We start from the raw sequence: 16,176 nt of genomic DNA, 5'->3' as shown, positions 1-16,176 counted from the left end.
TAGTGTTGATGGGGTGTGGGAAAGTTAATATTTTAATACATAAAATTTCTTTAAAAAACATTATAAGGTCTATTATTTTTGTTAATTTCATTACATCCAAGGAAAGTAGACTTGATTTTTTTTAAAGATTTTATTTATTTATCATGATAGAGAGAGAGAGAGGCAGAGACACAGGCAGAGGGAGAAGCAGGCTCCATACAGGGAGCCTGACATAGGACTTGATCCTGGGACCCCAGGATCACGCCCTGGGCCGAAGGCAGGTGCTTAAACCGCTGAGCCACCCAGGCTACCCCTAGACTTGATATTCTGAGACTTTTATAGATGATTTTAACTTTCATTATTCAATTTATAAAATGATTTAATCTACTTTTAATTAGCTCAGCAAATTTGCAGCTCTATTGTGTGAGGATATTCCTCACATGCTTTAAATTTTTCCTTCAAAACTATGTGGAGTCTTGGGAAATTTGCTTTAGATGGATACAGTTACCCTAAGTTCTCATACCCCATACTTCATCAGCTTCTCTCCTGAAGTTATGTCAACTCTTCTTATCCAATGGAAGTAAACATAGGTGACATCTGTCAGGAAAATAATCTGAAATTTGGAAACGAGAAAAAATATATTACTGCACTTGACTTTCTTTTGTTTGGGCTATTTTACAATTTTGTAAGGCAGAGGTTAAATTTGGAGACTTTTTGGCTGGTAGAGATGAAATTCCTTTATATTTATTGAAACAGATAACCCCTAAAGGTCTATGGCTCTTTTATTATTTTTTTTGTGTGTACACATTTAGTTTTATTGTAACAAAGCAATTTGTACACTTTTAACGTTTAAAACTGAGCATCTTTCCTTTCCAGTGAAACAAAAAGAAAATTTAAAAATAAACAGGAACAAAATTACAATAGAGAATGTCAATTCCAAATAAGATCCTACAGGTTCTGCTGATTCTCCCATCGAGTGGCAGGGCTCAAGTCATCATTAGGAGAGTTTTATTTTAAAAGTATCATCTTAAACTGCAAGGATGTCCGTTAAACATCACAATTAAACATGACAAAGGAGAAGCCATGTTGTCAAAATGCCCACTTAACCCACCCAAACATCTCAAACCCACCCTTTGCTGATCCCATTTTTTAAAGTTTTTTTTTTTTAAACAAGAGAAAGTAGACAGTACATGTTGGTAAATGCTAACTGTCCATATTCACATAGAGACACAGTGTAATCTCTGAGCCCAATATACAGAGAAAGGAGGGAAAAAGCTAGAATTCTATGCACTACTACACAGGGGCCTAGCACCCTCCAGCTTCCAGGAGAGCTAAGGGAGCAGAGAGTTTTTCTTTTTTCCCATAGAGCACGGTGGTGTTGATTCCATAAAGTTTTTGTTGAGACAGGAAGGAATAAAAATGAATTTGGAACAGAAAGGGGTAGAGATTCTTTTCCCGCTGTATTCTGCTAAAAGTATTTCCCCCCAAAATAAGTTGAGAACAATGGTATAAAGGGAGAGAAAAGAGACTTCAAAAAACAGGGCGAATGAGCACAAGAGGGGGCGGGGAAAGAGAGCAACTTGCGCCCAGGGACTGGAGAAAATTAAAAAAGGAAGGTTGGAATCCATCAGTGTTCCATTAGTCATCTTCTCCTTCATCCTCCTCTCCTTCCTCCCCCTCATCATCATTTCATCTTCTTCACCTTCATCCTCATCTCCTTCTTCATCAATATCTTCCAATCCTTCTTCTTCTTCTTCTTCTTCATCATCATCTTCTTCTCCTTCTCCTTCTTCATCATCCATATCAGGAACCAAGTAGTACTGTAATGGATTTGGCCAAATATCATCTTTGATGACCTCTCCTAACTCATCTGCACCTGCATCAGAATGGTCAGTAAACCAGGTGAAGAAGCTCTCTGGTTCCTCGTGCTGTCTCTTCCTGCTGGCTTTATTCTGCGTTTGACTTGAACGTTTCGTCAAATCTTTTCCAGATTTCCATTTGATTTCAGTGGACTTTGACGATGGATCACCACTCTCATTCAGATGAAATTCTTTGAAGAGAACTTTATTTTCGAAGTAAGGGTTTTCATCAAAATAAAAATCTATTCTGTAACCTGATTTAATATCTTCAAATTCTGTCACTTCGACTCTCGTCAAATAATGCAGCGCCTCTTCATCCTCTTCCCCAAGCAGTGAAGACACTTGTGGATGGTTGACAAATGTTGTTACCCAAAAATTGGGGATTTTGGCGATCAATTCCGACCTCTTCTGAAAAAATGGTTGGCGGAGTTTGTTATAGTTCTGTTCTACTTTCAAAATCTCCTCACTGGCTTGTTCATTAAGTCTGTCTATTTCATTTTGTACTTCATCAATATGTTCAATTGCTTCTTGCTGTTCTTTTTCTCCCTTCGGCAAGTGCTGAGAGGTCGACGTCTCCTCCGGCTTGGGGGCCAGAGGCAGCCTCGGTTTCTTCGTTTGAGGTGCGAGGGAGGACTGGCGCTTGGGGGCCATGCTGTGAGGAAACTTCACGAAAGCAGGAGAGGGGCACGTCAGGAAGAAGCTCCGATTACTCTCTATGGCTCTTTTAGACATTAGCAGTTTTGTATCTAACCTAACAATCTAATTCTACCATTTCTTTTTTTTAAAGTTTTCAAGTCCAGTATAGTTAACAGTGTTATATTAGCTAGAGCTGTACAGAAGTGTTTCAGCACTTTCATACATCACCTGATGCTCATTACAAAATTGCACTCCTTAATCCTCTTCACCTATTTCACCCAACTGCTCACCCACCTCCTCTCTGGTCACCATCAGTTTGTTCTCTGTTGTTAAGGGTTCGCTTCTTAAGAAGCTTTTCTTTTTTCCCCATGATTGTTTGTTCTCTTTCTTAAATTCCACCTATGAGTGAAATCATAAGGTATCTGTCTTTGTTAAATTCCTATATACCTAACTTTTCAGATATTCTCTGGGCTCTTTTTTTAACTATCCTACTTGTTTTCTAATTGATGAATTAAAAAGCATCTTTGACATTGTTCATTTTATATGTCCCTTAGATTCATAATTTTACTTTTTTGAAAACTATACTCGAACCATTTTGGAGGTTTCACTGAGATTCCCAAGTGGTCTCACCTGATGGAGCCAAATAAACTAAATCTTGTGGGCTGGGTAAGTCCAGGCCAGTTTTCTCCTAGCTCCTGGGGTGAATTCTGAATGGCAATAGAACTTTTACTTTGCTAACTCTGTTTTTCTTAAGTTGTTTTCCCCAAATATTAATGATTTTGTGTTTTGTATTTGTTTCCTTTTTGCTCAACTGACAAGTTATTTTCCCGTGGTGGCAGCAGTGATTGGAAATTTCATCTTATGGTCTTACCATTTGGTGATATCTTGCAGATGAATGACAGAGATCTATTTTCTGCTGTGAGAGAAATGACAGAGACTATGGTTTGTTAATAATTTTGGGTTTTGTCTATTTATGAACTTGAGTCAATTAAGAATTTTGTACCCTTTATAAAAAGATTTTATTTATTTATTTATTCATGAGAGACACAGTGAGAGAGAGGCAGAGACACAGGCAGAGGGAGAAGCAGACTTCATGCAGGGAACCCGACGTGGTACTCGATCCCAGGTCTCCAGGATCACACCCTGGGCCAAAGGCAGCACTAAACCGCTGAGCCACCCAGGCTGCCTGGATTTTGTACCCTTTAAGTTCTTTGTACATTTTGGATACTAACCTTTTATTGGATATATCATTTGCAGATATCTTCTCCCATTCACTAGGTTGCCTTTTCTTGTTGAGTTTTGTTTTTTTGTTTTTGTTTTGTTCTGCAAATATTTTTTATTTTGGTGTAGTCCTAATAGTTTATTTTTGCTTTAGTTTCCCTTACCTGAGGAGATCTATCCATAAATATGTTACTAATACTCAACATCTAAGAGATTACTGCCTATGTTTTCTTTTAGGATCTTTATGGTTCTGAGTTTATTTTTATATATGGTGTATGAAAGTGGTCCAGTTTCATTCTTTTGTATGTATGTAGCTATCCAATTTTTCCAACACCATTTATTGAAAAGACTATCTTTTCCCTATTGTATACTCTTGTCTTTGTTGTAAGTTGACCATATATAAGTATGGGTTTATTTCTGGCTTTTGTATCCTGTTCCATTGATTTATGTGTCTGCTTTTGTGCCAGTATCATACATACTCTTGATTACTATGGCTTTATGGTATAGCTTGAGATCTGGGATTATGATACCTCCAGCTTTGTTTTTCTCACTTTTGCTTTGGCTGTTGGAGGTCTTTTGTCATTATATACAAATGTTAGGATTGTTCTAGTTCTGTTAAAAATGTTATTGGTGTTTTTGATAGGGTTTGCATTGATTCTGTAGATTATTTTGGGTAGTATATTCTTTTGGTACAATTGAAAATAAGATTCTTTTCTTAATTTCTCTTTTTGTTACTTTATTATTAGTGTATAGAAATGCCACAGAATCCTGCATATAATCAGTTCTATGTGGTAGAGTCTTTAGGATTCTCTCTATATAGAATCTTCTCATCTGCAAATAGTGGCAGTTCACCTTCTTCCTTTCCAGTTTGGATACATGTTCTTTTTCTTGTCTCATTGCTGCAACTAAGACCTCTTTTACACTACATTGAATAAAAGTGGTGAGAGTGTACATGCTTTTCTTGTTCCTTAAAGTAATAGCCTTCAATTTTCCACTACTGAATATGATGTTAAGGTTTGTCATACATGACCTTTATCAGGTTGAGATATGTTCCCTCTAAACATACCTTGTGAAGAGTTTTTAACATGACCAGTTTTTGTATTTTGTCAAATGTCTTTTCTACCTCTTTTGAAATAATCATTTGGTTTCTACCCTTTCTCTTGTTAATGTGATATATAACATTGACTTATTTGCAAATACTGGACCACTCTTGCTTGCATCCCTGGAATAAAGCCCACTTGACTGTGGTAAATTATTTGAATTTCTTTTTCTTATATTTTTTTTCTGAAACAATGAAAGCTGGAATGTATCATTTTATAATTTTTTAAAAAATACACTATTTAGGAAAACTTAGAAGTATTTTTACATATAAGCAGGAGCACCGTCTCTGAAATTAAGATGGTGTGGTTGAGAGGAAGTCTTTCAGAGCTAAATTTGTAGGGAATTTGGAAATTGGGAGAGATAAGGAAATAGGAGACAAAAAACTATGCCTCTCCAAATTATTTGTCTTTTTCAGTAATGTAAATCCTGAAATTCATTAAGTCATTGCAGAATAAAGAATCATTATAATCAGAAATGATTTTCAAAATCTACAGGTATTTGTTTATAAGTGATTTATGTATTAATGATTCTAATTTTTCATATTATGCCAGGACAAATTTATTTCCATTAAAATTCACATTCAAATGACTCTTGTTATCAGTAGAAAAGCATATTTTAGGTTTTCAGAAAGTTTATTACCACACACATTCTTTAATTATTCCCATTCCTAGAATTAGAATTTTAAATGTATAAGCAACATACTCTTTAATGTGTACATATTCAAACCATATTCAAACCATATTCATTTCTATTTATGTGAAAGTTTCATTTAATTTTAAATTTTGATTCAAATCCATTTTCACACTAAATTATTTTTTCATTGATTGTATAATATCTGCCTTCCACTTAAAGAGCCTTAACATCCAAAGAGAATCTTTTTTCCCAAGAATTTTCTCATTATTTCAAATACCAGTGACTTACAAATCTTGTCACCAAGGGATTTGATCATCCATGCCAAAATTTCTCTCAATTTATTACCACATATACAAGCAATTAAAATGAGTTTTCTGCCATTGCTTTGTCTTTCTGACTTATGTTTATTTCACAAGATAGCAATTTTACAAATCAAGAGTTTTCTGAGTTTCTAAAGGTTTTTATACGTCAAATATTCTCTTTTCCTAAAAACAAATTTAATTTGTGCATAAGAGGTTTCTAGGTTTGGTCATAAAATGTAACATAATATCTTCCATTCAAATAACATAAGTCCCACATATCTTGAAATTTCAGCCAAAATATATTTCACTGTTATGTATCCATATTTTTGCTTGCTGTGCCACCATGACTAAGCACTAATGTAAATATAGCTTTCAGTAAAAGCAACATCTCTTGGCACATTATCATATTTTGCAAACAGAATTTAAAGATGTGATCTGACAAGTACCAGTGCTACTGTATTTATGGAAGGAAGAGCTTGGATGTTTGATGATCCTATCCTCAAGTATGCAGACCTCTGTATTCTTCACATGAGACTTCAAAGCAAATGCTAGAATCGTGTAGTAAATGAGTATATTGTCTGTGGATTCATAACGTGTGCATTCAGGTCCCATTTGGGGGTTACGCTACTAGTCTGTGCTACCACTAGTAGCATAGACTGGTGTTATGATGCCAAGGGATTGAAACTTAGCTTTCTCTTCTGTAAAAATGGCAATATTCTTAACATATACCTTGTAAAAGCACTATTAATATTAAACTAACACGTGTAAGGCATATGAAATGGGTTCAGGTTTGTAGTCTGTACAAGTATGCTCTCAATGTTATATACTTTTCACCAAGGGAATATTGTTTATAAAAATATATTCAGAAGTCATTTTTATCAATGACATATGAGTCTTTGTGTATGTATACGTATATGTATGTATATGTATACACACAGTGCTATGAGGTATATACATGTATCATATATTTTTACCCTTGATTAACCCTCATTCATTTGCAAAGACTCACTTCTGGCTCTGCATATTTACTGATGCCACTCTGAACTCAGCAAGTCATTCTCTGACCTTTATTTCTTTTTGTTGTCTGATTGTTGAAGCTAGGATATCTAGTACTCTGTTGAATAGCAGTGGTGAGAGTGGACATCCCTGTCATGTTTCTGATCTTAGGGGAAAGGCTCTCAGTGTTTCCCCATTGAGAATATTTGCTGTGGGCTTTTCATAAATGGTTTTTAAGATATTGAGGCATGTTCCCTGTATCCGTACACTTTGAAGAGTTTTGATCAGGAATGGATGCTGTATTTTGTCAAATTCTTACTTTGCATCTATTGAGAGGATCATATAGTTCTTGTTTTTTCTCTTGTTGATGTGATCTGTCACGTTGATTGTTTTATGAATGTTGAACCAGCCTTGCATCCCGGGGATAAATCCCACTTGGTCATGGTGAATAATCTTCTTAATGTATTGTTGGATCCCATTGGCTAGTATCTTGTTGAGAATTTTGCATCTGTGTTCATCAGGGATATTAGTCTTTTTTTGGTGGGGTCTTTGTCTGATTTTGGATATTCTCCTTTTGGTGGGATCTTTGTCTGGTTTTGGAATGAAGATAATACTGGCATCATAAAATGAATTTGGAAGTATTCCCCCTCTTTCTATCCTTCAACACAGCTTTAGTAGAATAGGTATGGTTTCTTTAAACATTTGATAGAATTCCCCTGAGAAGCCATCTAGCCCTGGACTTTTGTGTCTTGGGAGGTTTTCGACGATTGCTTCAATTTCCTCGCTGGTTATTGGTCTGTTTGGGTTTTCTATTTCTTCTTGTTCCAGTTTTGGTAATTTGTGGTTTTCCAGAAATGCATCCATTTCCTCTAGATTGCCTAATTTGTTTGCATATAGCTTCTTATAACACGTTTTTAAGATCTTTTTTATCTCCTTGGTATTGGTTGTGATCTCTTTCATTCATGCTTTTATTAATTTGAGTCTCTTTTCTTTTTAATAAGGCTGGTTAGGGGTTTATTTATCTTATTAATTCTTTCAAAGAACCAACTCCTGGTTTTGTTGATCTGTTCTACAGTTTTTCTAGTCTCTATTTCATTGAGTTCTGTTCGAATCTTTAATATCTCTCTTCTTCTGTTTGGTGTAGGTTTTACTTGCTGTTCTTTCTCCAATTCCTTTAAGTGTGAAGTTAGCTTGTGTATCTGAGTTTTTCCAATTTTTGAGGGATTCCTTGTATTGCTATATATTTCCCTCTTAGAACCGCTTCTGCTGTATCCCAAAGATTTTGAACGGTTGTATCTTCATTTTCATTAGTTTCCATGAATCTTTTTAATTCTTCTCTAATTCCCCAGTTTACCCATTCATCTTTTAATAGGATGCTCTTTAACCTCCACATGTTTGAGTTTCTTCCAAATTTCTTATGATTGAGTTTTAGTTTCAAAGCATTGTGGTCTGAAAATATCTGGAACAATCCCAGTCTTTTGGTATCGGTTGAGACCTGATTTGTGACCCAGTATGTGGTCTATTCTGGAGAAAGTTCTATATGCACTTGAAAAGAATGTGTATTCAGTTGCGTTCGGATGGAAAGTTCTGTATATATCTGTTCTGTATATATTTGTGAAATCTATGTGGTCCAGTGTATCATTTAAGGCCCTTGTTTCTTTGGTGATGTTGTGCTTAGAAGATTTGTCATTTGCTGAAAGTGCCGTGTCTCCTACTATTAGTGTATTGGTCTTAACAGGATTTTTTTGTTCACACTCTTCAAAAGCTTGATAACCTTTGATTATTTTATTTACAGATTTTCTTTATATTTTGCTAGTATTTTCTCTTTTGAACCTACATCATCTTATGAAGTATTTTAAATTGTTTGAAGTTAGAACTGCCAAATCCCATTGAATTTTTTAGAATCCAAAACTGATTTTAGCCTGACTTTGAAGTATAGTCTCATGCCTCACTTTCCTACCACAGACACTCTGCTCTGGGTGAGGGGTAGAAAGTGGCTTGGTTTTATCAGGGATGAGAGTGAGTTTGTTCACACAAGCAGTTTACGGGACAGCAAGCACAAACTTAAGTGGCCACAGGGTTTTGATCTGTGGCTCAAACTCCCTTTAATAATCACTGTCACCAATCATCCCTGTGCCACTATATGCAAGTGCTAATAAATGTTCCTTAGAATAGAGTGTATATAAATGTGGGATGGAAGTCATATCTACTAGCTCCCACTCCTCTATGACTGACTTCACTTCCAAAATGAACAGAGACAATTTTTAACAGAATATCACATACAGCCTAGACTAACCTTGATTGCATCTAAGATGGAAAAGAGGGCCCTGAGCCAGGGAGTTCTCTTCTACAGTGAGAGGCTCTCAGCAGGTAGCTGATCAACTCACATACCTGAAAGCCTTTATCATCTCATTAGTTTCCAATTGTCTGCTCCTCAGTGCACTCACACATCATTTCGCTAAAGCCTCAGCTGGTCTTTGTCAGCTCTCATCAGGAGATCTGCATCCCAGTGATATTAAATCGATTTTATATCACAATGTAAGTCAAATTGTAAGTTTGCTTAGCCAGCATCTATGAACTATGTTGTAATAACTGAAATTCAGCATTTCCAAAACCTATGTTTTGAAAATGCTGCCAGGTGAAGGCCCATAATGGACTTTGGAAGACCAATTAATTAGGATACTGTTTCATCTGTCAGTATTGTTTAGTAATATCCAAGTTAACAGCCATGTGTTGCTTCCAGGTGTATTGCTTAATTTCCAAACTTCGTTGTCATTTTTAGAAGAGTTTAAAGCATTTTTCCTCAAACTTGGATACACATTAGAATCATCTAGGGAGGTTTTAAATATACTGATGGCTAGGCTTTACCTCCAGAGATACTGATTTAATTGATCTGGGTGAACTCTGTCATTGCTATTGTTTAAAAAGCTTCCCAGATGATTCCAGTTTGAAGCTAGGCTAGAAAACCACTAGTTTATAATAGAAGCAGTTGCTTAAACTTTTCTGTGCTTCATAATAAACTTCTGCTAAGTCAATTAAAACAATATTCCACTAAGAAAAAAAAATTGAGTGCTGTAGTCTTTTTTTTAAAAGCCAATACATTTCTGTACTGGTTCTAGAAAATTCATATTGAATATTGTTTCTTTAGCCTGGACTGGTCTTTATCCTTGATGTAACAGGTTTGTTAGCCTCAGAAGCGACATATACATTAAATAATTTCTGATTATTTCTGAGCACCTATTATTTGAGTAGTTAGATGCTATGTGGAAATTAATATACTTAAAACATATTGACCACAAGACATATTTATCTGAAATACTGTGACGAAGGCATAGTTATTTCATAGCTATATGAAATAATGGCCCATAATACAAAAATTAACTGATGCTTGTTAAATTAGAAATAGAGACTATATAGTTACCATGTAGCTTGCTAACGAACTGTTGAAATTCTTTCTTTCAAGTGTTGGGGGTGAAACAACCTTTGAAGGGATGAGGTGAGAGAAGCCTCAACCTAAACTAGATAGATGGAGTGAGAAGGGATGTGAGGTGACAAAAATTGGCTTTTTATTCAAAGATCAGTGATTAGGAAACAGTTATAAACGTAAGTGCCATTGGTAAATTGCAGAACTAGCCCGTTATTTTCTCTTCCTAATGCTGCTCTCCTTTAATGCTGCATTCAGTCAGCTCTGTTTCTTCTGTATTTCTACTTGCTTCTTAGGCCTTTGTCATCACCATGGGAATATGCCCTGGTTAGCCTGTTGGAGGATAGATGTGGATGAGAGCAGTCAGCTTGGTTAACAGTCAGCTGACTCTAGACTTGTAAGTATAGCCAAGTTCAACAGAGCCATCTGGCCAGCCCCCAGTAGACCCTGCACATATGAACAATACACTCAAAAGGATAATAATCCAATAAGTAGAATGGAAGAATTATATGAATAAAAGCATATATCTATTTTATTAATCTCTCTGGGTTTTAAAATGTGACGTTTCCAGAATCTACCTATATGCTACTTATACTGATGCTTATTTCACAGTTTTAATTAGTATTTTAGCTGCTGAGTATTCTTTAGAAATACATCCACCTTTGTATGTTGCCTGCCAGATTAACTACCTAAATCTTTTTAAAACAGTCTTATTTTAAGAAAAATTAACTTTGCCTCATCACCTAGGAAAATGGGTGGGAATATGAAGTATTCTGATTCCTTCTTAGTCTAGGAGTTGTACTTGGAGAAAAAAAAAAGGTAATAATACCTTCTAAACTTAATTTGCTCTTTCCTCCTCCAGGGTTTTCAAACTATGCCCAATTGCTCTTACAAACAGCTCAAAACATCCAGGTTTATTAGAGTGTTGATACTCTCAGGAATAGATCCACCCACACAGCCAGTAGTTTTTGTAGAAATTCAAGGCAAAGTGATATTCAGTGAACCTTATGGAATTAATAAGGAGCAAAGTATCAATAAAGAATTTAAGGAGGTACACAGTAAAGACAGAGAACTACTTTATTCACTCCTGGTGTTCTTTAAAGTTTGTCATCCGACTTTGTGTTCCTTATGCCTATTGCCAGTAGTTATTTATATGAGCTTCACACAGCAAATGATTATCATATAACCTGATTGCAGGGGTATAAGGATGAAGATTAATCTTCATCTTTGGCTCATAATACACATTCATTGTTGGTCCAGGCATGACCCTCTTTTATTATTCAGTTAGGTATGCATATGTTTGTATTTATTTCTCTATGTGAATATAAGAACCTGAGGAATCATCCCTCAACATGAAAAATAGAATCTTGATAATAAGTTAAACTATAAAAAAAATAAAAATAAAAAAAAAAAAATAAGTTAAACTAATACATGATCCTATACAAACCATTATCCTGCCTACTCCTCACCTAATGGAATTTCTATGTAAATTCTGTGTTCATTTCCTTAGGTTAAATGGCATCTAGTTTTAAATTAACTATATATATTCCTAAAAAGTATATGCAAAGACATATAGGTATAACTATAGATAGATAAACAGATATACAGGCTGTTATGTTCTCTTTTAGGATTTTTTAACTTAAAAATTCAGGGTTTCACATATTATATCTTGCTACAATTTATTCACTTTAACTTCTGTACAATATTCCTCTGTGTGAACATACATATTTCATTTATCCATTCCCCTCTGGATAGATGGATTGTTTTCAGGTTTTTGCTCTCATGAACAGTGTTATTATAGATGTTCTTGCATGTGTCTCTGAATGTGAGTTCCTTTTAGGATTGGAATTGTTTAGTCATAAGGGATGTGTATATAGAATTTTATGAGATAATGCCAAATATTTTCCAAAGTAGCTGTACCAATTTTAGAGTGTCACCTGAAATCTTTCAAAATGCTATGGGTCTATATTCTCTCCCACATGTGGTGTTAGACATTTTTATTTGAACTTTCACTAGTCCAAATGGAAAAATATATATCAATATATATCATTTTGATCTTGATTTGCATTTCATTTGTCAGAACATGTGTTTTCAAATTTATTAGCACCAAGTTTCTTATCATGTGTCAAATGCATATTCTTTATTTCCCTTCATTTTTCTTTTGGGTTGTTTCTGATTTCCTTAGTGATTTGTGGAAGATTTTTGCATATTCCTAATATTTATTGTTTGTCATTTGTGTAATGACAAATGCACTCCCAGTCTGTAACTTGAATTTTACTTTAAGATATCTCTTGATAATTTTCAAAACTACAAAAAAGTTAAAAGAATAGTACAATGAGTATCAGCTCATCCTAGATTTATCAATTGTTAACATTTTGCCACACAAGCTGTATTAACATGTTTCTCTGCATATTATTTTGCAAAACCACTTGAAAAGTTACATCATGATACTTTATCTCTTAAGAATAAGACACAGTCCTATATAACCACAGTATAATTACTGCATTTAAAATAATAAAAAAATTCTATACTATCATGTAATATATCATGCAATATTCTGATATCCCTGGTTCTCCCCAAATTGTCTTCTGGAGCTTTTTAATATCCAAAGTTCAGAAATCTTTTTTGTCATTTTTTAATCTCAAACATCTGCCTTTTTGGTTTTCTCATTGCTTGTTTTTTACATTTATTTGTTTCTCATGGCATTAAATTTTTGAAGAATCTGGTCTGTTATCTCTTATAAAATCTTCCAGTTAGAATTTTAATAATTGTTTCCTCATGATTAGAATTAGTTCAAACATTTTTGAACATATAAATGCCTTATAGGGAATGTTAACTGCCTTCTTACAGTGTCACTTCAGAAGCCTATAAAGTTTGTCCCACTTTTGGTAATACTGAATTACCTAGTTAACACAGTGTTGGCTAGATGACTCCAATGTTAAAGATGTTTCCTTGCTTTTAGTAAGTAATCTGTGGGGTGGTACTTGAGTATTAAATAACCCCAGTGGTTTTTTCACCAGTTTTTAATTCCCCAATTATATTATTCTTTACAAACTTGATATTAAGGGGTACCTGGCTGGCTCAGTAGGTTAAGCATCTGCCTTCAGCTCAGGTCATGATATCAAGGTCCTGGGACTGAGCCCTGCATTGGGCTGTCTGCCCAGCAGGGAGTCTGCTTCTCCTTCTCCCCCTGCTCATGCACTCTCTCTCTCTCAAGTAAAATCTAAAACACACACATACACACACACACACACATACACACACAAACTTGATGTTGGGCATCTTTTCATATGTCTGTTGTTCCACCCAGTTTAATTGAAGCGTTTTGTTATTGAGTTGTATGGCTTCATATATTTTGGATATTAACCCCTTATTGCATGTATCATTTGCAAGCATCTTCACCCTATTAAGTAGGTTACCTTTTGTTTTGTTGATGGTTTCCTTGGCTATGCAAAAATTTTTTAGTTTGAAGTACTCCTGTTTATTTCTGCTTTTTTTTTTTTTTAAAAAAAGATTCTATTTATTTCAGAGAAAGAGTGAGCGAGCAGGGGAGGAGCAGAGGGAGAGGGGAGCAAGCAGACTTCTCCATGAACACAGAGCCCACAAGGGCCGATCCCACTACCCTGAGATCATGACCTGAGCCACAATCAAGAGTTGATGATTAACCAACTGAGTCACCCAGGCACCCCTGTTTATTTCTGCTTTTGTTGCCTTTCTCTGATGAGACAAATCCAAAAAAGTACTGCTGAGACTGATGTCAAACAGCTTCCTGCCTATGTTTTCTTCTAGATGTTTCAGATCTTATGTTCATTTTTATTCTTGTATATAAGAAAGTGGTGCAGTTTTCTCAGCACCATTTATTGAAAAGACTTTTTCCCATCTTATGTTACTGCCACCTTTGTCATATATTAATTGATCATATAATCATGGGTTTATTTCTGGACTCTCTTAGTCTGTTCTATTATCTATATATCTGTTTTTATGACAGTACCATGCTGTTTTGATCACTACAGCTTTGTAGTATATCTTGAAATCTGGGATTGTAATACCTCCAGCTTTGTTCTATCTCAAGAGTCCTTTAGCTATTTCAGGTCTTTTGTGGTTCCATACAAATTTTAGGATAATTTATTGTAGTTCTGTGAAAAATGCCATTGGTATTTGGATAGGAGTTGCAATGAGTCTATAGTTTGCATTGGGTAGTATGGACATTTTAATATTCTTTCATTCATGAACACAGTGTATCTTTCTGTGTTCTTTTCATTTTTGCTGATATCAGTGTTATAGTTTTCATAGTACAAGTCTTTCACCCCTTGTTTAAATTTCTTCCTAGATATTTTATTCTTTATGATGCAATTGTAAATGGGATTGTTTTATTAATTTCTCTTCCTGCTACTTTGTTATTAGTGTACAGAAATGCAACACATTGTTTTATATTAATTTTATATTCTGCAACTTTACCAAATTATTATTATTTTTTTTACTTTTAGTAGATTTTTGGTAGAGTCTTTAGGGTTTTCTATATATAGTATGCCATTTGCCAATAATGACAATTTTATTTCATCCTTTCTAATTTAGGTGCTTATTTATTTTTTTGTCTGATTTATGTGCCCACAATTTCTGATACTGTATTGAAAAAAGTGGTGAGAATAAGCATCTTTGTCTTGTTTCTGATCTTAGAGGAAGGGCTTTTAGTTTTTCACCAATGAGTATGATGATAGCTATGGGTTTGTCATACATGGTTTCTATTATGTTGAAGTATATTTTCTATATGCCAATTAGTTTTTTACCATATATAGATGTTAAATTTTGTAAAATGCTTTTTCTGCATCTATTGAAATGGTCATATGATTTTTATCCTTTGTTTTGTTAATAACATGATTTATTTTTATTAATAACATTTATTGATTTGTGATTGTTAACCATGCTTGCATCCTAGAATGAATCCCACTATATTGCGGTGTGTGATCTTTTTAATGTATTGTTGAATTTTGTTGCTAGAATTTTGTTAAGGAATTTTACATCTATGTTCATCAGGGGTTATTGGCTATAGTTTTTTTTTTTTTGGTAGTATTTTTGTCTGCTTTTGGTATTAGGATAATGGTAGCCTCATAAAGTGAATTTGTGTTTTTTCTACTTTAATTTTTTGGAATAATTTCAGAATGGGTATCAACTCTTATGTAAATGTTTATGTGGAATTCACCTATGAAGCCATCTGGTCCTGGAATTTTAAGAGATTTTTTAATACTGATTTCATTTCATTAGTAGGAATTACTCTAGTCAGATTTTCTATTTCTTTATGATTCAGTCTTGGAAGATTTTATGTTCCTAGCAATTTATTTATTCTAGATTGTCTAATTTGTTGACACATAATTATTTATAGTATTTGCTTAGATTTTTTTATATTTCTGTGGTATAAGTTGTAATTTTCCCTTTTTGATTTCTGATTTTATTTGGGCTCTCCATCTTTTTTTTCTTGATGTCTGGTTACAAGTTCATCTACTTTATCTTTTCAAAGAACCAGGTCTTAGTTTAATTGGTCTTTTTTTATCATTGTTTTAGTCTCTATTTCATTTATTCCACTCTGATCTTGATTATTTCCTTCCTTCTACTAATGCTGGGCTTTGTTTTTCCTTTTCTACTTCTTTTAAATTTAAAATTAGATTGTTTGAAATTTTTCTTGTTTCTTGAGATAGGCCTGTATCACTATGAACTTCTCCCTAAGAATTATTTTTGCTGCATTCCAAAGATTTAGGAAGGTTATATTTCCATTTGTCTCAAGGTATTTTTTGGTTTCCTCTCTTTGACTTTTTCATTGATCCATTGGTTGTTTAGAAGCATGTTGCTTAGTTTCAATATGTTTAATTCCAGTTCTCCAGTAATTTCTTGTTTCATCCCATTGTGGTCAGATAATATGCTTGACATGATTTCATTCTTCTTAAATTTAGACTTGTTTTGTTGTCTAACATGTGATATATCCTGGAGAATGTTCATGTGCACTTGAATAGAATGTGTATTCTGCTATTTT

The 16,176-nt window shown here is 34.3% G+C and overlaps 1 protein-coding gene across 1 annotated transcript; it reads right to left on the bottom strand.

The window, feature by feature from the left end:
* Positions 1 to 1,574: 1,574 nt before the first annotated feature.
* On the bottom strand, positions 1,575 to 2,496 carry LOC140628141 (protein SET-like). Its single transcript, XM_072817148.1, is given in 2 exon segments — positions 1,575 to 1,667; positions 1,670 to 2,496. Coding segments are annotated over 2 exon segments (870 nt in total). The 5' UTR covers positions 2,490 to 2,496; the 3' UTR covers positions 1,575 to 1,617.
* Positions 2,497 to 16,176: the final 13,680 nt, after the last annotated feature.

Source organism: Canis lupus, chromosome X (assembly GCF_048164855.1).
Source record: "Canis lupus baileyi chromosome X, mCanLup2.hap1, whole genome shotgun sequence".
NCBI lineage: Eukaryota > Metazoa > Chordata > Mammalia > Carnivora > Canidae > Canis > Canis lupus.
This window is presented reverse-complemented; position numbering and strand designations above follow the sequence as displayed.